General features: G+C 40.4%; 1 protein-coding gene across 2 annotated transcripts in view; it reads right to left on the bottom strand.

The window, feature by feature from the left end:
- The window catches only part of LOC109030194 (trypsin-1), a 33260-nt gene extending 13039 nt beyond the window's left edge, over positions 1-20221 (bottom strand). Inside the window, exons 1-2 of one of the 2 annotated variants that reach the window (XM_072295909.1) lie at positions 19391-20221; positions 17710-17884 (exon numbers count right to left, since the gene is read on the bottom strand). In XM_072295909.1, the coding sequence (XP_072152010.1) occupies positions 17710-17884; positions 19391-19615 (400 nt within the window). In that variant the 5' untranslated portion in view covers positions 19616-20221. Of the gene's footprint in view, positions 1-17709; positions 17885-18790; positions 18989-19390 lie in introns of those variants that run through there. The other variant, XM_019041032.2, reaches the window with a different exon arrangement.
- Positions 20222-23390: the final 3169 nt, after the last annotated feature.

A 23390-nucleotide genomic window follows, 5' to 3' on the forward strand; every position in this document is an offset into this window, starting at 1 on the left:
TCAAGAAATGAACTGAGGATGGCATTCAGGCGTACCTTGGCGAACAGTGCCTTTACGCATAGTGGGTGTACGGATGGGGATACGCTGGGCTTCATGGAAGCCCTATTCATGTAGGGTTGGTCAGTTGCGCTGGTCACAGAATCGTGTTTTGATGCTTGATGTTGGTAGATTAGCAAAAAATAATAAAAGCTGTCTAAATAGCAACATCTCTACGTGCAATACTAGCCCAAACCGCCCTTTGAAAAGTGGGGTGTTGGACGTAATTTACCGGTGGTAGAAACCAAAGGCAATATTTCGGTTAATGTTGAACGTAGAAGTTGCTGTTAGGAGAGATCTTGTTATTTTAGCTGGTCTGCAAGAATCAAGCACGAAAATACGATACTGCGACCAGCCCAACTGACCAATTCGCAGAGTGACGGCAACTTTGGAGAGGAGGGGAGTTCTTGCAAACATTTAACGGATGTTACTCGCTATTCAGTCGTGCATGTTATGGTAGAGAACAGTCAGTCTAGAAATGAAGTTTTGAAAAAATGGATCTGCACGGAAAAAAAAGACCTGTCATTTTAACAGTCGCATTGAATGTTAAATTTGTTTGACGTTTCTCTGTTCTTTTAGTTGTCGTGACTGTTAATTGAACATTTTAAGTATGTTGAAACAAAAGTGTGCAAATCTGTTAGCTCAACATCTTATTAATGCTTTTGAAATAACATTCTGTATGTTATTCCATCATCACACGACTGCTGAGTTAACATCAGTGCGGTTCATTAAATCAACAGTTCCTGAAGCTTTTGGAATGACTGTCATTGACTTTTGATTTTACAGTCCACACGTTATTTTGACATTCGTTTGGATTTTAAATTTACATTCGTGTAGGTGTTGGTCTAATGTTTTGAAGGCCGTTAAATTCGCACAAATAATCTGCTAAAGCAACAGCGAGGGTGTCGAAATAGCAGCCCTTTCGAATGCTCATTTAACAGCGGGTTGACGGTAAAATCCTGACCGTTGCACGGAGCATCCCATCCCAGCCAGTCCCGCGCGATCGGCGCAGCGCGCATGCGCAGTTATGAACAGTCGTCGATCGCCCCGCTGCGAGTGGTGACGCAGAAAACCTCTCCTTACCCTCCAGTCACCACTGTCCACCCTCCTTCTCGAGGGTTGCGCTTGCGCGCCGATCTGACAAAGGGCCCGGTCAGGGAAATTCTTAGAACTCTAACGGCTGTTTCTTCCCTCGGCGTTGTATGCGCATTCCAGTCCAGTCCAGTCTGTTCGCTGAGGCGGCCATATCACTGTTTAAAGGGATTTCGTTTGCTCAACAGTCAGTGGTTTTGAGTCGGAGAAGTCTTGCGTTTGCGTTTCGAAATCGTGCTCAAATTGTGTGTGCGAGTGAATTTTGGCGAAGAAAGTGATTAGTTTTGATACTCAGTGCGCGATCTGCAAAATTAGTAGCTCCGTAGGAAAGTAACTCTTACGATATAATCAAATTTGGGCACACTGGAATCAGTTGCGGGCAGACGTCATTTTGTAAGGCATCATTATGAATCCACTCAACTCGGAATTTCTTCTGCTATATATTTGCGTTTTTTGGTTTCAACTTCACCTTTGACGTTACACGCACTCTCAAATCAATTAGGTTTGCGTCCAGTGCATCCAATTATTATTTTTAGCGTGCCTTACATATTTATATGCAGGCACGCTTTTTATTTCGTTTCCTGTAGATTATACCATCAGCCCTGTCTCCGATACTTTCCGATGGGTTTTTGCAGAATCCTAATTCCATTGTGTGATTTTTTCCTTTTTTTGGTTTAAAGAAATTTAGGCTGTTTTGAAATGAATTGAAGTTATAATTTAGCAAATCCTAATCTTGGTAGAATTTTTTGAACTCTTTTATAATACATTTTTGGTGTTTTTAATTCATGAGCACGATCGGCTGTTTGGTTCTTACGTTGTTTTTTATTGATGACGCCAACGTGACACCGTTACATTGTCTTAATGACGTAAAGTGTTTCAATGTGTAATACAGTGTATGTGCAATATCTGTCCAGGCCGCGAGTGATAAGTTGGGTTATTTGGAAAAACGAAAATAATCTGTGGAGAGGAAGGGTTTAAAATGTACCTCACATAATTTGTTGCCGACCCCTAGGCCATGATCAATTCTGCCCAACCGAGAACTGCAAAGATGTATACTTAATGTAGTGTTATTGTGCATTTAAACTGTTAAAATGTTTGTGAATTAACTCATTGTGAAACTGATTTAGTCTGTAAATGTTACTTTGACCGGAATATTATCTACGGTTTTTGTATCATTTACTTGAAACCAGTTAAGCAATTATCAGCTATTTACATAAGCATGTAAGTATGACCATGGTTTTTTACAGCTGCTTGGCATCGTGTCTGCCACATTAACAGCAGTGTGAATGAAAATTCAAAAGCTAATTTGCGTTTACATGAGCAGCAGCGCTGCTACATCGACAGCAACGTGGATTTAAATTCAAAGACGAACCGGCTGTCATGAAAACAGCGACGCTGCTTTTTCGACAGCAGCGGCCGCTGTTAAATCGAAAGCAGCGTGAACGTCAATCTGATGGGGAACCGGCGTTTACGCCAGCAGCTGCGCTGTCAGTGTAACATACTATTTGATGTAGGTTGAGCAGATTTTGCTGTCATTGTTACATATATGTACTGTCAATGTGACAGCAAAGCGCCTGTTATAATAACAGACAAAGGTAATGTTATTTTAATAACCAGGATGCTGTGCCGTTTTTTAACAGCCAAGGGCTGTTCCCTTAACAGTCGCGACGATTAAAATGACGGTCCTTTTTTTTCCGTGTGGCATTGTCTACACAGAATTTGTCTTGCACATCTTGCAATATCCTTTAAACGCCACTATATCATTCGGACACGTTCGCTGAACATCATTCCGTACGAACATATACTACGCTGAACGCCAGAGGTAGTAGGCAGACCTGAAGATCGGATAAGCCTAGCTGATTATGGTTCATCAAAGTTTAAAAATTGTGATAATATTATCCTCTCAGTAGGAAAAATAGAAAAATTATATACACATACGAACGCCACACGGTGGATCGAGACAATATGAGAGGGCGTACAAATTTTGGAACTTTAAACGCTTATAACTCCGTTTATACACTGAAAAAAAAATTCTCGGCGTTTTTACTAAGGTCCGTTGGTACCTTTACCATCTCATTTTTTTACCAATTATTGGTAATTTTACTAAGACAGACCATTGGTAATCTTACCTAAAAACCGGTATTTTTACTGTTTTTTTTAGGTAAGAATACCACTTTTATTGGTAATAAATTCCCGGTAACTTTGTCATTTTATCTCGGTAATTCTAGCACAGTCGATGAAAATATTGGCGTTTTCACCAAGGTCCAGTAAAATTACCGAGAAAGTTCAATAATTTTACCGAGATTCTCGGTAAAATTACCAATTCCATAAATGATAATTTTACCAAGAAAAAATTGGGATCAAATAGAACCCTTAATTCTTGATAATTTTACCCTTTTCTTAGTAAATACATCGAGATTTTTTTTTCAGTGTACGAAACTTTGAGGTTCTAAAAGCGGTTCCATTAGTTTTACCGTGAAAATTTCTTCTCGAGGCACCCCTTCAAATTCATCATGTGACGAAATAAGCACCAAAATTTGCAGTTTTAGTCAAAAATTTCATGTCCGACATCTCTTATTGACTGGATCCACTGTGCGCCATCTCAAACATGTTCATCAAAAGCTAATACTTGCGAACAAATTCCCCGAAAGCGCAAGAGCGGGATTTTATACCCACTTGCACTGAAAAAAACATTTCGGTGTATTTACTAGGAAAAGGGTAAAATTACCAAGAATTCAGGGTTCTATTTGATCCCAGTTTTTCCTTGGTAAAATTACCGTTTGTGGAATTGGTAATTTTACCGAGACATTGAACTTTCTCGGTAATTTTACTGGACCCCGGTAAAAACGCCAATATTTTTTATCGACTATGGTAGAATTACCGAGATAAAATGGCAAAGTTACCGGGCATTGATTACCAATAAAAGTGGTATTCTTACCTGCAAAAAAAACAGTAAAAATACCGGTTTTTAGGTACGTTTACCAGTCTGTCTTGGTAAAATTACCAATAATTGGTAAAATAAGTGAGATGGTAAAGGTACCAACGGACCTTGGTAAAAACGCCGAGAATTTTTTTTCAGTGTCGAAGCACCCCTTCAAATTCATCATGTGACGAAATAAGCACCAAAATTTGCAGTTTTAGTCAAAAATTTCATGTCCGACATCTCTTATTAACTCGATCCACCGTGCGCCATCTCAAACATGATCACCAAAAGCTAATATTTTTTTCCCTTTTTAACACTTTCAAATTCCCCGAAAGCGCAAGAGCAGGATTTTATACCTACTTGCGGCGCACGCAACGCCACTGGCACCACACCGGCGATTCGTCGGGGAGTTTTCGAGGGGCGCTAATAAGCGGTTAATGAGTTAAAGACAGACGAGCGTGAGCCGATACATTGTGTTGCAAATTGGGGGCGCGGTCATCAATTATCGTCGGCCGATGACTAAGTCGCCGCGGCGCGGGGTTGAGCGATGTCCCTCCGCCTGGGAGCGTCGCCGGGGAGCGTCGGGACGCCGCCGGGGGTGCGCGCGACAACGCCCGGCGTCGGAGGGTGGTCCCGGCCGCGATGAGTCGCGCGGTGTGTCTGACACGCTGTTAATACGACCGCATTTTCAATTACCGCCCCGCTGCATCGTCCGCGGCCGCGACACAATGTTCCGGCCCTCGTTTGAATTAATTCTTGTCACCCAGAGTCCCGCCGTTTTTCGCGGGCGCCCGCCTCAACGCAGCCGCGCGGCCCGCTCTGTCGACGAAACTGGCATGCGGACTGATTATTGAAATTGATAGACAAAGCGATTGACGAAGAAGACCACGCGAAAATCCCACAAGGAGATCCCCGGAGAGCGATCCCCTTGGTTGAAACGGGTGGTTGTTATAGACTGAAGGGTGGAAATGATGGAGTAACTATAGGATCTCTCGTGCACTGGAAAAAAAAACACTTTGGATTTACAGTCCAGACTCTTAAAAACATCGACAAGAAAAAGTACTCTTGATTCAATCAGATTTTTGCTTAACTCAAAAGGAAATCCGCTCAAATTAAGAGGCTTGGTTCTTGATTTAAGCTAAAATCCGATTGAATCAAGAGTATTTCTTCTTGTCGATTTTTTTAAGAGTCAGGACTCTGGATCCAATGTGGTTTTTTTCCAGTGTGGGTTGCCGTTACTTAATCTATTACTTGCCTCCTTTGTCGATTGCACCCACCCACTCCCACAAATAAATCGCTCCATTTCCTTTTTGTCTTCTTTGTCTATCATGATCAATGATCAGCCTGCAGGTGATGGCGTAAAAAACACGGTAAGCTTACCCTCGAGACTCACGTTTCCTAGACGAATAAGTACATAACTCCATTCTAAGGTTGTAGAATGGGCCTGTTGCATGCAAGAGATACAGCCGTGCGAATAGACTTTTTAGAGGTTAAATGACACGAAAATTACGATGGTCACATTAAAAAAGTCTGAAATACACTCCTTACTGCGCAATTTGCGTTGTTAGGAACGCGCTTTTTCAAATTTCCCGCGTCTGGGGGCAGTTTTCTAATCGCCGGAAACGAGCAAACGGCGGGCTCGGTGATTTCCGGAAGATGCCGAGTCGTTGTTGTTGTTGTTATTTTTTCCTTCAGTTTGTTTACAAACCCAACGTGATCTCCTACAGTGGTCCATATACGCTTTATGCGGTAACCAAATCGATCAACTTTTAAATATCCAACGCAATCCTTCTACATTTCATTTCACGATGTCACGAGCTCCGATTTTTGGGTTATGTTGTCAGTTTTAGTTGACCGGAAATAGCCGCGAGTTGCCGTTAATTGTTTCCGTTAGAAAACTGCCCCCAGACGCGGGAAATTTGAAAAAGCGCGTTCCTAACAACACAAATTGCGCAGTAAGGAGTGTATTTCAGACTTTTTTAATGTGACCATCGTAATTTTCGTGTCATTTAACCTCTAAAAAGTCTATTCGCGCGGCTGTATCTCTTGCATGCAACAGGCCCATTGGACGTATTCCTGACAAATGGAACTATGTGTAGTAAGACATGAGCCCTAAAACCCATAAGATCATACGCATAGCAGGGCTCACGTCATAATGCACATAGTTGCGTTGGGCAGAAATACGTCCAATTGACTTGGAAAATTCAATTTTTGTGACCATGCACTTTTTCCCCAAAGCTTTGTTAGTTTTTGCGTATAATCAAATGTAAAATAAAGCTCTTGCTCGGTGTGTGAGGGATTTGCGATTTAAGTACTATATCTTGTGAAAAATTTCGCGAGCAACTCGATGGTGCCACTGGTTTTCCCTGAAATCAACTCCGAAGCTCAAAAGAGCTGTCAAAGTTTAGGCCGTAATGCAAGGGACATCCCATACGCTACCCTGAGAGTCTACCTCTATATCAAGGCAAACAGTCGATGCAAAGGTAGGTAGCGAATACATTCATAAGAGGGGTTGCCGAGTTTCCAGTTTAGTCCCCAAATAAGGTGGCAACCCTCTTAATGTATTGAATCCCTATCTTTTCACAGAAAGTTTGTCTGGATATAGGGGTGGACTCTCAGGGTATAGTGTGGGATATTCCCTCGAAGTCGGTCTCGACTTTGAGAGCTTTTCTTGAGTTTGGGAGTTTGTTACCGGAAAAACCAGTGGCACCATCGTGCTTCTCGCGAAATTTTATTGACGAATTAGTACATAAAACGCAAATTCCTGACATAAACGTGCAATAGCTCCATTGATAACATTTTCAGTTAAAATTGCCCAACAATTTCCTGATAATAATTTTTAAGAGGATATTGCACAACTTTGAAATATATACCTAGTTATGCCAGAAATACGCGCAAAATGATGCGCATCTCCGATTGCGTCGTTCATGCAAAAAGCTTTTCTCATATTTTTCCCCCAAAGAAAACTAATGCATATTTCCCCTTGTTTTATGTGAATTTTTCTCACTCTTTCAAATATATTCACAGAAAATTTCCAGCAGACACTTAAATAGGTTGTTTCGAAAAAAATAAAATACAATAGAAGATTTTGAAATATTGCAAGCATTGTACGCCTTTTCGCGGCTTTAGCCATCAATATGGTCAGTTATGCGAGCATGGGACAGACACAGATCGAGATTCAACGAGAGAATAAGGTCTGTTCAGACAGGGAATAAGAATACCAATTATGATGCATATTTATTTGTTATTGAGACCCGGGTGTATTCTCATCTAGAGAGAGAAAGAGAGAGAAAAAGTCAGTCGGACAGCACCAGTCTTTATTTGAATGTAAATTACCAATGGGACTGAGAGCTTCCAATGCAAGTCACATTACCTCCCCGCTGGACAAGTAGGGGTCAGATTTTTCTGTCGACTCGGACTGAATTACATCTTTCGCATGGTAGCATATTTTTTCTTTCTAACCTTTTTTCTGACAATAATATTTTTGAGAAAATTTCCTCGAAAAAAAGCTGTTATCCAGGAATCATCAGGGTGACAAGAACCGTAAGAAATATACGAAAAATAGGAAAATTTCATGAAAATTGTAATGAAATCTCACGAGGCTATGAAATAATGCAAATTATGAAACACTCGTTCCAGAGGATACTTAATCAGGGGATACCGGGGGAATCCAAAACCAAATAATCAGTTTTAACCATGAGTTCTTAAAACTTGCTTACACTGTTACTCTGAATCCTTAAGCTCATGAAATCTCTTATGCATATGACGAGATGTGACTTATTCTGAAATTTTACAGGCGTGCATCACAAAAGAAGTACACCCCCCCCCCCCCATGTCTAGCAAAATTCCTTCCTGATCAATAAGGAAATATTCATACAGTATTACAGTAAAGCACCCAAAACACGCGTGAGTATGAATTCAATCGGATATATTTTTCTTACATTTGGAGATTGAAATATTTGGAAGGGTTTCAGTTAATTATCGCCAACAAAAGAGGTTCACTTTTCCAGCTTTCACACTACACAGGAGCTTACTCTCCGGAAGATATTAAGAAAAAATGGGTGAAATGTGTTCGTAGAAGAGTATTGAATAAAGAAAGACGTTCTTTAAGGGCATACGTTCCCAGAATTTGTCATTCCTCCATCCGTACTGATGCGCTAAAGAAGAACGGCATACGTGCATTCGAAAGTTGCCATATTTTTTTGACAAAATACTAATCTTTGTGAAATTTAAAATTATTTTTTATTTTATTTTTTTTATTTTTTTTTATTTATTTTTATTTATTTATTCTTTTGCTTTTTGCACATTTGGCTTCACAAAAACGTCATTTTCTAAATAAAGGTACTGATAGGTATAAACATATTTACATACAAATCGTCTTAAATTCATTCATTGACATTCAAAAATTCATTGATTGAGTACGGGCATTTTTCAATCAAATGCCTTGTGGCCAGCTTATCGAATGTTGGACTATATATGCTTTCCTGTATAATATTTGGCAATTTATCAAAGAATTTCCATGCCTTTGTTAGGTATGTGTCGTTCTTTGATAAACTGCTAAATTGGTGATATCTTGTGTCATACCCATGTGTCTCTGCCTTATCTCCCTTCAGCCTTTTAGCCAGTAATTTTAAGTGACTCATAATTATTTTGGCCGGTAATGTTAATATCTCATTTTTTATGAAGTGTTCTCGGCATGATGTATCTTGCTTCAGTTTCAGAATATTCTCTTTAATTTTATAGACGGCAAAGTTTCAAAACTTCTAATTCGGTTTCTCTTCCTTTCCCTAAAGAAGACTAGGAATAAGTTATCACCTTAAGTTTTCTAATGAGCTCTTTTGATTGAGGGAAGACAATTCACGGGTAATTTTTAGGAAAACTGTTGTTAACTAATTTTTTTTTTAAAAACAAAATAAAATTAAAATTCAACGAAGATTTGCATTGCTGCAGTAAGAGAAACGCATTTTTCAACTCAGCCATCGAAATGGTTAATAAACATGCTGGAGAATCCGAAGAAAAAGAAAGTCTTTAAGAAAATGTATATTTCATCTGGAAACATCTGGCAATGGTTCAATTTTCATACGACGTTTTCTCCTTAGCACGCGAGTATACGAATGATAATTTCGCCATAACTTTCATGCGGAATTCTTTAATAGCTTCTGTAGCGCTCCCATTCAATTGTGCACGCGTTACACTTGGCTCTATTAAAAAACTAATATATTTCTATAGAGGCGTGATTGTTCGGCGGTGCAAGGGAGGAAGGGAACGGAGAGGGGGAGGGGAGGGGGTTGCTCGTCGAATGACGACTGAGATGAAGTCTCAAAATGCAGCTCCCTGTTCGCAGACTTGTTGATCGGGGAGTCACCGTTTTCCTCGCCTTTCAAAAAATACATCTTACTTTTTCCCCCTTCCTTCTTTCCTGTCATATTAAAATGATTTCCTCGCAGAGGAGAAAGGAGGTGCTTATGCATTTTCTCATTTTTCGTGGAAAGGAATGCGGGGCCTTTCATGTATTGAAGTTACGATCATTCAGGCGGTTCTGAGCCTACATTGGACCGCTTGGCACGGTCAGAAATTAAGCGCAGCACGTGCCACAGTGCTAACACGTGGAGACATCAAACATTTCTTAATTTGATTGTATTACAGCAGTATCTTGGAGGGAAAGCCAAACATATTATTTCTTTTTAGTGAGGAAAGAGTTGCAGGTCTCCGATTTCCCCTGGTCTTGGAGCTTTTACGGCCGTAAGTAAACTAACCAAATATACTTTGCTATTATTTGATGAGCTTCAAAAATTCCATGGCAGCCTTCACATGCGGATAGAGTGCATCGACGCACAATAGCTCGAGTCAATTGGAGAGGTCGGACATTAAATTTTGGACTAAAACTGCAAATTTTGATGTTTATTTCGTCACATTTTGAATTTTAAGGAGTGCTTCCAGATGGAAATTTCACGAAAAAACCATTGAGGCCAACTTTGGAACCTCAAACTTGTGTATAAACGGAATTATAAGCTTTTAAAGTGTCCAAATTTTGTCCGATATCTTCCATTGGCTCGATCCACAATGCGACGGTAAAACTCTCAAACCTCGTATCTCGGTCTGCAACGTTGCTGACTTCCTGTCATACTTTATGATTCAAACGGAGAGCTACTTAATGTCAATTCTTGAAAATTTTCGTGACTGATCCCCTCCGTGCGGAGCAAATTCTTTGAAGGAAAATTTCGAAGGAATGATATTAATTTGTTCTCCTCTAAAAAAATAAAATGGAAGCAGAGATTTTTAAACATCACAAACGAGATAAGTGGTTTGGGAGTTTCACCGTCGCACAGTGAATCGAGTCAATTAAAGAGTTCGGACATGAAATTTTTGACTAAACCTGCAAATTCTGATGTTCACTTCGTCACATTTTGAATTTCAAGGGGTGCTTCTGGGAGAAAATTTCACGAGGAAACCAATGCAACCACTTTTAAAACCTTAACTTTTGGTATGAACGGAGTTATGAGCGTCTAAATTTTCAAATGTTGTCTGACCTCTCCTATTGACTCGATCCACTGTGCATCGATACGCAGAAAACGCAACTGTTCGTGTGTATAACTCAGGAATTTTCACGTGGGATTAACTCGCCGCTCCCGGAGGGAGGGTATGGATTCGATCGACATGAATCGATCGAAAAATGAAAACGTGAATCGATCGACGTGAATCGATCGACACCGATTCGATCGAAAAATTGTTAAAAAACCGGTGTCGATTCGATCGACATGAATCGATCGAAAAATCAAAACGTGAATCGATCGACGTGAATCGATCGACACCGATTCGATCGACAAATTATTAAAAAACCGGTGTCGATTCGATCGACATGAATCGATCGAAAAATGAAAACGTGAATCGATCGACATGAATCGATCGACACCGATTCGATCGACAATTAATTCAAAAACACCCGGATCGATTCGATCGACATGAATGGATCGAAAAATCAAAACGTGAATCGATCGACGTGAATCGATCGACACCGATTCGATCGACAACCGTGAATGGATCGACAAACCCCGTGAATGGATCGACAAACCCCGTGAATCGATCGACAAGCCCGTGAATCGATCGACAAACCCGTGAATCGATCGACAAACCCGTGAATCGATCGACAAACCCGTGAATCGATCGACAAACCCGTGAGTCGATCGACAAACCCGTGAGTCGATCGACAAACCCGTGAGTCGATCGACAAACCCGTGAATGGATCGACAAACCCGTGAGTCGATCGACAAAAGCCGTGAATCGATCGACAAACCCCGTGAATGGATCGACAAGCCCGTGAATGGATCGACAAACCCGTGAATCGATCGACAAACCCGTGAATCGATCGACAAACCCGTGAATCGATCGACAAACCCGTGAATCGATCGACAAACCCGTGAGTCGATCGACAAACCCGTGAGTCGATCGACAAACCCGTGAATGGATCGACAAACCCGTGAATGGATCGACAAACCCGTGAATCGATCGACAAACCCGTGAATGGATCGACAAATCCGTGAGTCGATCGAATTTTGTCGATCGAATCGGTGTCGATCGATTCACGTCGATCGATTCACGTTTTGATTTTTCGATCCATTCATGTCGATCGAATCGATCCGGGTGTTTTTGAATTAACTGTCGATCGAATCGGTGTCGATCGATTCATGTCGATCGATTCACGTTTTCATTTTTCGATCGATTCATGTCGATCGAATCGACACCGGTTTTTTAACAATTTGTCGATCGAATCGGTGTCGATCGATTCACGTCGATCGATTCACGTTTTCATTTTTCGATCGATTCATGTCGATCGAATCGACACCGGTTTTTTAACAATTTGTCGATCGAATCGGTGTCGATCGATTCATGTCGATCGATTCACGTTTTCATTTTTCGATCGATTCATGTCGATCGAATCCATACCCTCCCTCCCGGAGGAGCCTCATCCACTTGAAGAAACAATTTTACCCCTGAGGAAACTGAGAAAAACCGGCGACTCGTCCCTTCTTGACGCACGATTAAACTTTCCTTCCGGGTTGGCGCGACGCGATGCGACGATATCCGGTCCATTAAGAAACGTGAGCAATGATTCACTACCAGACGGTCGAATTCGGGAAAAACACCGTATGTACATTCGAACGTTGCCAAATCTCATTAAATTCTTCCTGAAAAAACCAGCGGAAATTTTCACCTCGATTTTATCACCGATTTTTTCTCTTGCAATATAGTGAAAGGTTTTTGAAAATTGCAAGGGGAAGTATTTGTAATTGCACCGCGTTAAGCAGAAAGGGACCATAAGCCACATAGCCAAATTAAACTGGGCACTTTAATTCTTTACACGAGAACCTTTTTGAAGGATTTCCTCGACAAATTTCAAGAATTTGCTTCGTATTACACTAGAAAAAAACACATTGGATCTAGAGTCCAGACTCTTAAAAACATCGACAAGAAAAAGTACTCTTGATTCAGTCAGAATCTAGCTTAAATCAAGAACCAAGCCTCTTAATTTAAGCCGATTTCGTTTTGATTAAAGCAAAAATCCGATTGAATCAAGGGTATTTTTTCTTGTCAATGTTTTCAAGAGTCTGGACTCTAGATCCAATGTGTTTTTTTCCAGTGTTTGCACAAAATTCACTGAAATTTGCATACACATCTGCACAACCGTTTTTATGTAAAAAATTAAATTGCCCAGTTAAATTTGGCAATAACTGATGTAGCTTGGTTCCTTTCAGGGTGGCAAAATTTCATGAAAAATAAAATCTTGAAATTTCGCGTGAAATATTTCATGAAATTTCAGAAATTTATGGAAGATATTGAAAAATACCGGTTCCTTTTCATGTTTCGCAAAATGTAAAAATTGTGACTTTCTTCTAGTTTTGTGCGTTTGAATGCGGGTTGCACGCTCTTGCCCCTGAAAAATATGAAATATTTCACAGTCTCGTGAAATTTCATGAAATATTTCAATGAAATTTCCAATCTTTAATTTATTTCTTACGTTTCATGCCACCCTGGTTCCTTTTTACCGAACGCAGTCCAATTCTCTTGAGAATCAATATTTTTTCGAGGGAAATTTTGCAACGTCGAAGTGTCGTTGCGGCGTTGTTCCTCGGCGGAGCTCGGAGTTAATTTCGCGGAGATTTGCGGGACCGCGGAACGTGTTAAAATGCTCAATAGAGGAGAAATAATTATCGGCCGGGATTTCGGCTCGCCGGTCCCGTGGGCGGCAACGACAAGAGACGACTTCCACCGAGGGGCTCCTATCCCGCGGGAGAGCCGCTTCCCACGGGAGAAGTTTCCCGGTTGAGCTCCGTTCCGTCAAGTATCCGTCCGAGCGGCTTAATCTCTCGCTCCGGATTTGATCCGCTTACGGATTTTCGCGGATTAGGCCGTGCCGCCGCCGCCACCTATCATTCTCGATCGACTATCGCCATTATTCGCTGAGAATATCGTCGTATTTGAATGTGATGTCGTGGAGAAAGAACTCAAGATCAGTGGCATTTTTTGGTTCACAGGACCAAAAGCGGTAATATTCCTTAGCCATCTTACGTGCTTTATGATCGGTCCCGAGATAAGTCTTGAGTACTTTTATAGGGAGAGTATGGACAACTCGAAAATTTGGGGTTGTAGGACATTTGGACGGAGTTAAACAGAAAGGAACCAAGCCACATCAGGATCGAACCGAGAAAAAGAGGTTTAAAGTTTGGCTCCTGCTTAAGACTCAATGCAAACGATAAACTTCAAGTTCAATTTCTGCAAAATTTGCTCCAACAAAAACTTTGAATTTTTGGCGATAGATAGTAGAGCAGTGGTTGAGTTCAAAACCACTCATAATTCAATTTTTTCCAAAATGTGGGTTGGTTCCTTTCTGCTTAACTCAGTCCATTTCGTCAACGATTTTTTGTCCGCGCATCTGTTTTTCCAGTAATTTACGTCCACGCGTTTTTTCGGCACGGGAGTTTTGGTCCACGTGCCAGTTGAGACCCAAAGTTAATTGGCCCACATGTAAATATAAACGACCATTGCTCACGACGTTTTTGGATGAGAATGAATAATGTCTTGGAAGAATGAGGGTTTGCTTGTTTTTTTTTTGTTTTGTGTGTTTGGTCCAGCGGAGAATAATATATAGTTAAGAGTTTTGGTAAAAATGGGGGGGGGGGGGGCGTCAATTCCATAAGACAAAATTCACTTAAAACTCTCTACACCTCTTTGGTGTAAAATGAATTATTTATCTTTCAAGAAATTCCCACCTTGTTATACCTGAACCGCATAAACCTCTATATTTGCCTCAGCTAAAGGCTCTAAGATTTTTCCTGTGTACGATAAGTATCTTGATTTATTTTGCGAGGAAAGGTTGTACTTTTAAAGGATGCCTGTCATTCTTGATACGTTCAATTTCGTATAATACTGTGCAACACCTCTGTTGTGGAATAGTTGCTTCAGACGCCGCCGCACGGCGGGCGGGCGGCCAGCGCGAGACGCGCATTGGCGCCTACAAACCTAAGTGGATACTTCAAGCATTGTGCAATGCGTGAAGTATCCACTTAGGTTTGTAGGCGCCAGTGAGCCTCTCGCGCTGGCAGCACGCCGCACTATGGTCCACAGACCCTATTTAACGGAACTTTAGTCAAATTTTGAGGGTGGAAAAAATTAAAGTTTGGTACTACAGTTTTATAATACATACTCTCATGGATCGTCACCTAAGTTTTCATCGACTAATAATGATTTATAAGATTGTGACGGACCCTAACAACAGAGCGCGCGACAGGTCTTCATTAGCTGATTGTGAGCTGCATTTTGTGGTGCGTTACAGGGTGTTTATTTTACCGAGTTACGCCTCATCTATGTAAATTTTTGGGCAACATGGATCCACCTGATGGCAAGTGACTTCCTTTTCACCCCGTTTCATTAATTTTGAACCGAAATTTGTATGCTTTTGAACGCTCCAAACATACGCCAAAAAATGCTACAAATCAGTGAAATTCGTAATTTTTAGGAAGCTCTAACTTTTTTTTAATTCTAGTTAATGCTTTGCAGATTGAAAAATCTTGTTCAACATATCCTTAAGTTTAAAATGATGCCAATTTAAATTGCGCCTTTTTGCGCCTAACGGTCGAAATCAATTTTTTTCGGAGTGCACCTCCGTACATCAAAATGTGGAATATTCCATGCATTTTTGGCGTTTTTGCGACTGTTAAATTTTTTCGAGGTACAAAATAAAAGTATTCCGATATATTTTGATCTACTGAGTCCGAAAATGACCTTTGTTTTTTCTTATCACCTCTCACTTTTCCGAAAAAGCGACTTTTTCCCGGGAAAATGAGCAATTTTGACGTATTTTTGTCATAATTGCAATTCATGTTGATAAATTATAATGGACCCGTGGTAAAGCGATTCTGTCATGTATATTAAGCTGCTAAATCCGAATAGGACATAGGTTTTGGTTTATCACCCTCCAGTTCTCCGATAATGCCGATTTTTCCGCGCCTTTTGAGTAAAACCTTTCCCGGACTCTTGTGTTAAAAATACGGGTTAAAATTGATTTCTGTGTTAGATATATCGATTCTTATGTATTTTGACTTGCTAAACCCGAATATGACATTAGATTTTTCCTATCACCCCTCATTATCCCGGAAAATTCAATTTTCCTCGGAGAACGAGCTTTTTCGATATTTTTGCGACGATTTTCCGTATTCTGAGGAAAACGGGGGGTTGTAAGAGGCAAGTTGAGGTTGAACTCCAGGTGAATGTTTCTTAAGACGTTAGAGAAGACCTAAAGAGGAACTTGGAAAATCGCTACAACTCCATAGAATAGGAAAATTGGCGCAAAAATACCGAAAAAGCTCGTTCTCCGAGGAAAATTGAATTTTCCGGGATAACGAGGGGTGATAGGAAAAATCTAATGTCATATTCGGGTTTAGCAAGTCAAAATACATAAGAATCGATATATCTAACATAGAAATCAATTTTAACCCGTATTTTTAACACAAGAGTCCGGGAAAGGTTTTACTCAAAAGGCGCGGAAAAATCGGCATTATCGGAGAACTGGAGGGTGATAAACCAAAACCTATGTCCTATTCGGATTTAGCAGCTTAATATACATGACAGAATCGCTTTACCACGGGTCCATTATAATTTATCAACATGAATTGCAATTATGACAAAAATACGTCAAAATTGCTCATTTTCCCGGGAAAAAGTCGCTTTTTCGGAAAAGTGAGAGGTGATAAGAAAAAACAAAGGTCATTTTCGGACTCAGTAGATCAAAATACATCGAAATAGTACTATTTAGTACCTGGAACAAATTTTACCTACATGTTGCAGAGGTCAACGGTCGCAAAAACACCAAAAATGTCCATTTTGCCGGGTAAAATCGGCTTTTCCGGAGAATTTAAGGGCGATGGACCAAGACGGAGGTCATGTTCGAATTTACCGCCTAAAAATACATGAAAATTATCTGATCTCGACCTAGAGACACTTTTGTTATTATTTTTATACATGTCAAGATAGGGTGGAAAAAATCTTCAGTCTTATAAGCGCCAGAAATCACATTTGAAGTTAAGTTTCTCGGTCAGGATGTTACTATTTTGTTAAACTAAGATGTAAAATGAAATCAGCGACCCAAAAAACATAAGATCCAACACCTTTTATGACGGTGCAGTGCATTTTCGAATAAAGTTCCGTTAAATCCAGTCTGTGGACCACAGTGCGCCGCTCCGCTCTGTTAGGCTTTAATATTTATACTCGCATAGTCAGCGTTTTTCAACTCATGATTTTGAAATGTTTGCACACTCTGCATCGATTATTCTCATTTAAATTGATGGTGGAAAAATATGTATATCAATTTATCAAGGGAGAATAATAATATGTGTTTTCTAAATATTTGTAGTTCCGTGTCAACTTTAATGATTTCCAAATGGATATTTGAATCCACAATCGTGTTTTGCTTTGTGATCGTTGCAATCGTGTGATGCTTGATTCTTGTAGATTAATTAAAAATAATAAGAGCCGTCCAAACAGCAACTTTCCACATTCAATATTAACCAAGATATAGTCGCTTGAAAAGTCGAGTTTCTGACGTCATCCGCGGCGGTAGCGACACCCTTGATTTCTTCCACCTTGCTTTCATCCAAGTTTCACGTTGAATAACCAGCACAAATCTGCGTCACATCGACTGATGAAGGCAAAATGGAAGAAACCAAGGGTGTCATTACTGCGGCAGATGACGTCAAAAACTCGACTTTTCAAAGGGCAATATCTCGGCTAATATTGAAGGTGGAAAGTTGCTGTTTGGACAGATTTTATTAGTTTTAAATAATCTACAAGAAACGAGAATCAAAACACGATTTTGCGACCAACGCATCTGACCCATTATCCGTACGATTTTAAGAGTCTTTTGAATGATCAGGAACAATTTTACGAACATAAAAGGGCTTGCTGATAAAATTATCCACGTTAACCCCGTATTCTCCATTCACGCAGAACAATTTTTTCAAAACTTCAATTCTGACGTCACTACTGTCACACTGTCTTAACGGTAATGCAGTAGGGTTCTTGACCCGTTTGGTCGACATTTGGGCAAGAAAGAAGATCCGGAAGGAGAAATATTGATTGAGAGGGAACAAAAGTTTGAAACTTACTACATTTGGCGCACTTCTCTTGATCTATCGCGACGAGTTCTTCATCCTGCTCTCCATTTTGTGTCCCGCTGCCGAAGACGCTCGTGAACATCTCCCACCAGGTTTCCCGGTTCTCGTCCGGGGCCTCTTCATTGTAATCTTCGTCTCCTTCGTCGAAATCAATCTCATCCAATTCCTGGAACAAACGAATTATTAATCAAATCAGGCCATGAGAAAACAATTCACTTTGGAATACATCGTGGATTTGAATGACCTGTCTCTCAAAAATTATGGACCTCCGTACTTTCGGCTGTGGAGGAGGACAGGTCTTTTGTGAAGTGGGTTGGTAACTCTTGCAGGAAATTAGTGGAAAAGTACATTCAGGACGTAGGAATTTTAATGGGTGCATTGCAACTTCGTCGTCTCTCATTTGCGCTCATCGCGCAAATTTTAGGTATTTCATCGTGTGCATCTTGCTCTTTGAAATATTTAGTATATTACTTGTTATATTTGGCTTGCGTTTAGCAAAAGGAACCAAGCCACATAAGTTATTGCCAAATTTGACTGGGCAATTTGATTTTTTACGAGAGAACATTTGTGCGGATTTTTTCGGAAATTTCAATTCGGTAATTGGCAACATCCGGATGTTCACAAGGCGTTTTTCCTTAGCACGGTATAGTTCACCAATTTTGGTTCGCTGTGACGAAATTATCCAACCCATTCTTTTGCAGTAATGTGAGCACTTGAGTATCTGACAGTGCTGCCACTTTATTTTATCAAAAGATTCCGAAATCGCTCCGATTTCCGGAAACATAGGTATTCCGACTTGCCAAAGTTCCGAGAAAAATTCCAACTTTTTAAAAAATTCCGGGGAAATATTCCGAAATACGCCCAAATTTACTTCCGAAGATCGTCAAATGTGATCAAAAAGTCCCAAAACTTGATTGAATTAATGGCCAAACTGGCGAAAAACTGAAAATGCCGAGGAAATTCCGAAAAGAGCTGAAAATTCCGGGAAAAGTTCCGATTATTTCAAAAGTTCCGAATTTCGGAATTAATTTAAGGAAATGGCATCACTGGTATCTGAGGGTAGTTAGCGCACCTGCAACAGTGATCTGGAGACACAGGCCAACACGAGCAACACTTTAAACACGTCCAAGTACATAACGAAGCTGTTCTCTAACAATCGCGCACAAGCACCGCCGCAAACATAAATGATCGAGAACTATCCGGAGGCATAATACTTATTTATAACGAACGCCTTGGGCCGGCTCCTGGCGTGCAGCCTCCGGCGACGCACTGTGGATCGAAGGATAGGGCGGCGCGGACATAGGGTTATCGTGTGACTGTCAACCGCCATATGATACACAAATATATGTTTTCTACGGTAATTTTTCACGAGAAAGCTGAATATCATATTGAAAAGGCGTTTTTTCCTCTTTGAAACCCTTCAAAAAATAGTAAATGCTCTAATAATTATTGCGATTAATTATTCTTTTATTTGTTTCAGCTGAACTACAAATATTTTGTTTTCTTCTTTTATTTTGCTGTAAACTCAATGTGAAAATTTTTAAACAAGCAATGCCCCCCCCCCCCCTTCCTTCGCTTCCAAAATTTACTAGCTGGATACGATGCGGTTAAGTGAGCTGTTCAGGTACAAAGCAAAACTTAATTAAAATAAAAAAGAGAGTTTATCACTCACAATGAAAACTGAGGGGGCAGAAATATTCCACTTATACAGGGTGCTCCAAGCACTGTTCCTTGACGAGCAGATCCAGAGCTTCCGGTAAAAGGAGTTTTGACTTTTTCTTCGCCGTAATTTGGGGTCGGAGGCTCGAAATAATAGGATCTGAGGAGACCAACAAAAAATGCATGATGCCTTCATTTGCAGTTTCGAGCAGCTTGCAGCTTTGAGACGTACTATCATCTTGATTCAGTTATCAGTATCGCTGATTGATCGCTTATCGTAGCGAAGTAGGAACAAACGCAAATCTGAGGATATGGTGACCGCTCAAATCGTCGCTCCTCTGACGTAAAGGCGTATCTCAATTTCAACGTGAACCCCGTTTTAGACATAAGTTCATCTTTCTGGGGCTCATGCGGAAATAGAGATACGCCCTCACGTTAGAAGAGCGACGAATTGTAAAAAACTCAAACCAACAATCAAGTCGAACGATTTTTTATGAAAACCAGGGGCATCATTTCTGCAGAATTGTAGGAGGTTGAGAGTAACATTTGTTTAAAAGAATAAAAATTACTGAAAGGGAGGGGAGAGTAAAATTTTATAAAGTCACAAATCCCTAAAATTGATGCATATATTGACCAAAAAAGAAATCAAATTGCGCTACGATCAATTGACTTAGTGTTCCCTCCTTTTTTTCGATATAGAAAGAACAAGATTGTGGTGCAAGATGATATTATTGGCGTTGGAAGGGAGAGGGGGGGAGGGCATGACTAATTTATTCCGAAAGCCAATTCGAAACGGTGGTAAGTTACCAACCCAATGGGAGCCTTCCAGCCTTCCTAGATGCAAAAAACTAGGACTTTTCATTTAAAATTCAAATATTGGTTTTTTCGAGGAGCGAGTTGTCATCGCATTTATAGGCCTAACTTCTAAAAAGGCAAAAAAAGGCAAAACTTCTCAATTGATATTGGTTCCTAGGGATATAAGGAACATTCCTCTAGGTCGGTTTTCTTTGAAATGTTCTGAAACAATGTCGAAATCATTCACTGAATTTGGAAAACCGGGTTTTTTAGGGTACCATGTCTGTGCACTGATATTAGTATTAAAAATAAGGATGAAAAATATGGCAACCTGTGTTTCTCTCTCCCCATTGTATCAATAATAGAGGACAACCCCCAAAATTTGATACAAAAATGCAGGATAATTAAAATATAGGAGTAACGTCTAGGCTGAAAATGTACCCGAAATTCACCTCAATGTGGACACGGTGTATCACACGTCCGTTACATCGCTTTAAATTTTTTTTTCAGATGTAATATTGGTATCTTATGTTTGGCTAAAGAGTCTACTTTAAGAAAATGCCAAGAAACATTATGTTCCTTCACTTTCATTTTTGGGCCTATGTCCGACCTTTACCATTGGCTCGATCCACTGTGCGACGGCCCCCCGGTGCATGTGGCCCAAGGTCGCCGGAGCCCCCGATGTCGCTGACTACGAAGATGTGGGTTTGCACGGTGATAAACGCTCCCGGCGGCATCCCAATTCGGGGCCCGATAAGCCCCAAGGTCAAAGCCACGGACCCACAGCCTTATCGCCGCCAACCCGGGATGGCCCCAAGCTCCCGGGATCACTGTCATTGCCACGAGGATTACCTCCGTCACCTGATTTTTGGGATTCCTGGAAAATCTACGAGCGACAACGAGGTTATTGCGGAGGAAACGTGATCGTGGAGCCGAAGACGATACAGGGTGATCTATACGTCCCGCGCCACCAGCATGAGGTATCGTGTCTGAAATTTTTTAAAAATTTGAAATTAGACTTCGAATCTCGTGAGTGATAATGTGTCAAAGGAAACGACTAACAGGACACCACTCAAACATTTTTAGAAGATCCCTCTGAAAAATGATAAAAACCCTATGAGTTTTAGGAGTGGTGCGCGGGATTTTTGAATCACCCTGTATATTTTAGTGATTTCACTCTGCTATCTCCTCTTTGGTGTAAAAGTTAAGTTTTGGATCCGCTGAATGATGATAGATGATGGCCGGAGAGTTGTGGAATTGGTTTAACAATCCAAACCTAATTTTCAAAAACTTGCTTGGCAGAGTCTAATAGTGCGTTAGAGTTGCTTGCATGCACTGGAACACCGCTGAAGTCGATCCATGACTGGTTCATCCTAGCCTCAAATTCGTCAAAAGTGTGAACCCACTGTGGATCATGCAGCATTTTTTAACGAGGTGACCTTTAAAGAATCACGGGATGTGAGAGTTTTTCAGGATTTATACATTTAAATTATTAATTTGTATCGGGAATTTCAGAAAATTATGTCGGCCGAAGTCATATCAAATTCAAAAACGTACGGAACTCCCGATTTTGTGTAGTAAATGTTACATGTCCGTAAACACCCTGAGGGACACCAAGAGCTGGGAACCCGCGCATACGGCAAAGCCAGTCGCCGCACACTAGTCTCAGGCTAGCTGAACAAAATAGCCCTAAAAAGAGACTTCATAGGTGCTCCAGTACATATAGCAACTCGGACTTCATTGGTGCTCCAGTGCATAGCAACTCTAATGTCGGGTAGAGTTTACCACGAAATTCAGTAGTCGTACATCGTTAGGCAAATATTCTATTTGAATTTTTGGTCAACAAGTTGCTCATCTCATCATTGAAAAGTATAACGTCGACTCCCGAACTTCACTTACCCGATTACATTGCCTAGATTGTTAGTGCAGAACTCTATAATATATCGATGGCCAAAGTGTGAAACCACGTATCCCCATTGCGGTGTTTCAAAATATCCATCCTCTGATTTATTTTTCCCTAGAGAAACAAGCCAATTTTATGGCTTGAAATTTTTCCGGAATATTCTGCTGATGGAAAAGGAAATCAGGAAGTTTAGTTTACCAAGGAAATCACGAAAATGACAGAAAATCTGCAACGTCGCAAACGGAGATACATGGTTTCACACTTTTGCCATCGATATTGTCTGTGACTGAAATCTTCCAATGCAACCTACACTGCGATGTGGGGCAATACTGTAAAGGATATTGTCAGGCTATATTGGTCTCTCAACATAGAGATTACTCTAAAAACGTAACATAAAAAGGAAAAATTTACTCTCAATGAATTTTTCCCCTTTGTGATGAGTATTTCCGTTCCTTGGAAACGGGCACTGATGACTATGACGTAATGTAAACATCTCTGTCGCTAATTGAGACAACACTGAAAGGATGTTACATTTGAGACAAAGAGGAGTCACCCTTTCCGACGTAAAAATATAACAGCACATCGTAATGAGCCCTATTCTCGGTAACTCCACGCCTCTATGTCAGAGGAGAAACGATTTACAGGAGATATTAGTACAATTACTGCAAAAAGTATAGTTTAACTGTAATGTGTTTAATAACCACAGGACACTCAGCACTCTTGAAAGAACAAACTATCCTTTTATTAACCGCAGGGTTCCTTGCATTCCGCCACAACAGCTGCTTTGCTTGGACACAGCAAAGAGCAAAAATTTGGCGGTTAGGTATTGAATTTAATACAGCTTTTAAGATCCCTTCCATAGGAGCATGCTCAGCAATAAAATCACGAGCTATGTTAGCTCTGATCTTTCTTGTAAAAAAAAGGTCCGCCTTTTGCGCGAAAAAGAGGAACAAAGAATTAATTCCTGAACTCCTAATGCCACGAAAAATGGTCATACCCGAATAAGCTAAGCCTCTCAGCGGACAGGCTAAATGGAGCTATTACAAGACTTGGGATTTGCGATTTAACCGGACTAGCTTACTTACGTTTAATGAGAAACACAATGATGCCATTCATTAAGGCCAAAGCCACTCAGTTCAATCAGGTTGCCAGTGTGGCAAATAATAGGATGGAAAAATTTTGACAAACGGACTGGCAATCACGGTTAAATCGAACGCTTATCAAATTTAAGGCTAATGGGCCAAACAATACTATTCACTTAGATTAAAAAAAAAAAAAAAAAAAAAAAAAAACAAACAAGCAAACAAACAAAAAT

The sequence above is a fragment of the Bemisia tabaci genome, chromosome 2 (genome assembly GCF_918797505.1).
Source record: "Bemisia tabaci chromosome 2, PGI_BMITA_v3".
Taxonomy (NCBI): domain Eukaryota; kingdom Metazoa; phylum Arthropoda; class Insecta; order Hemiptera; family Aleyrodidae; genus Bemisia; species Bemisia tabaci.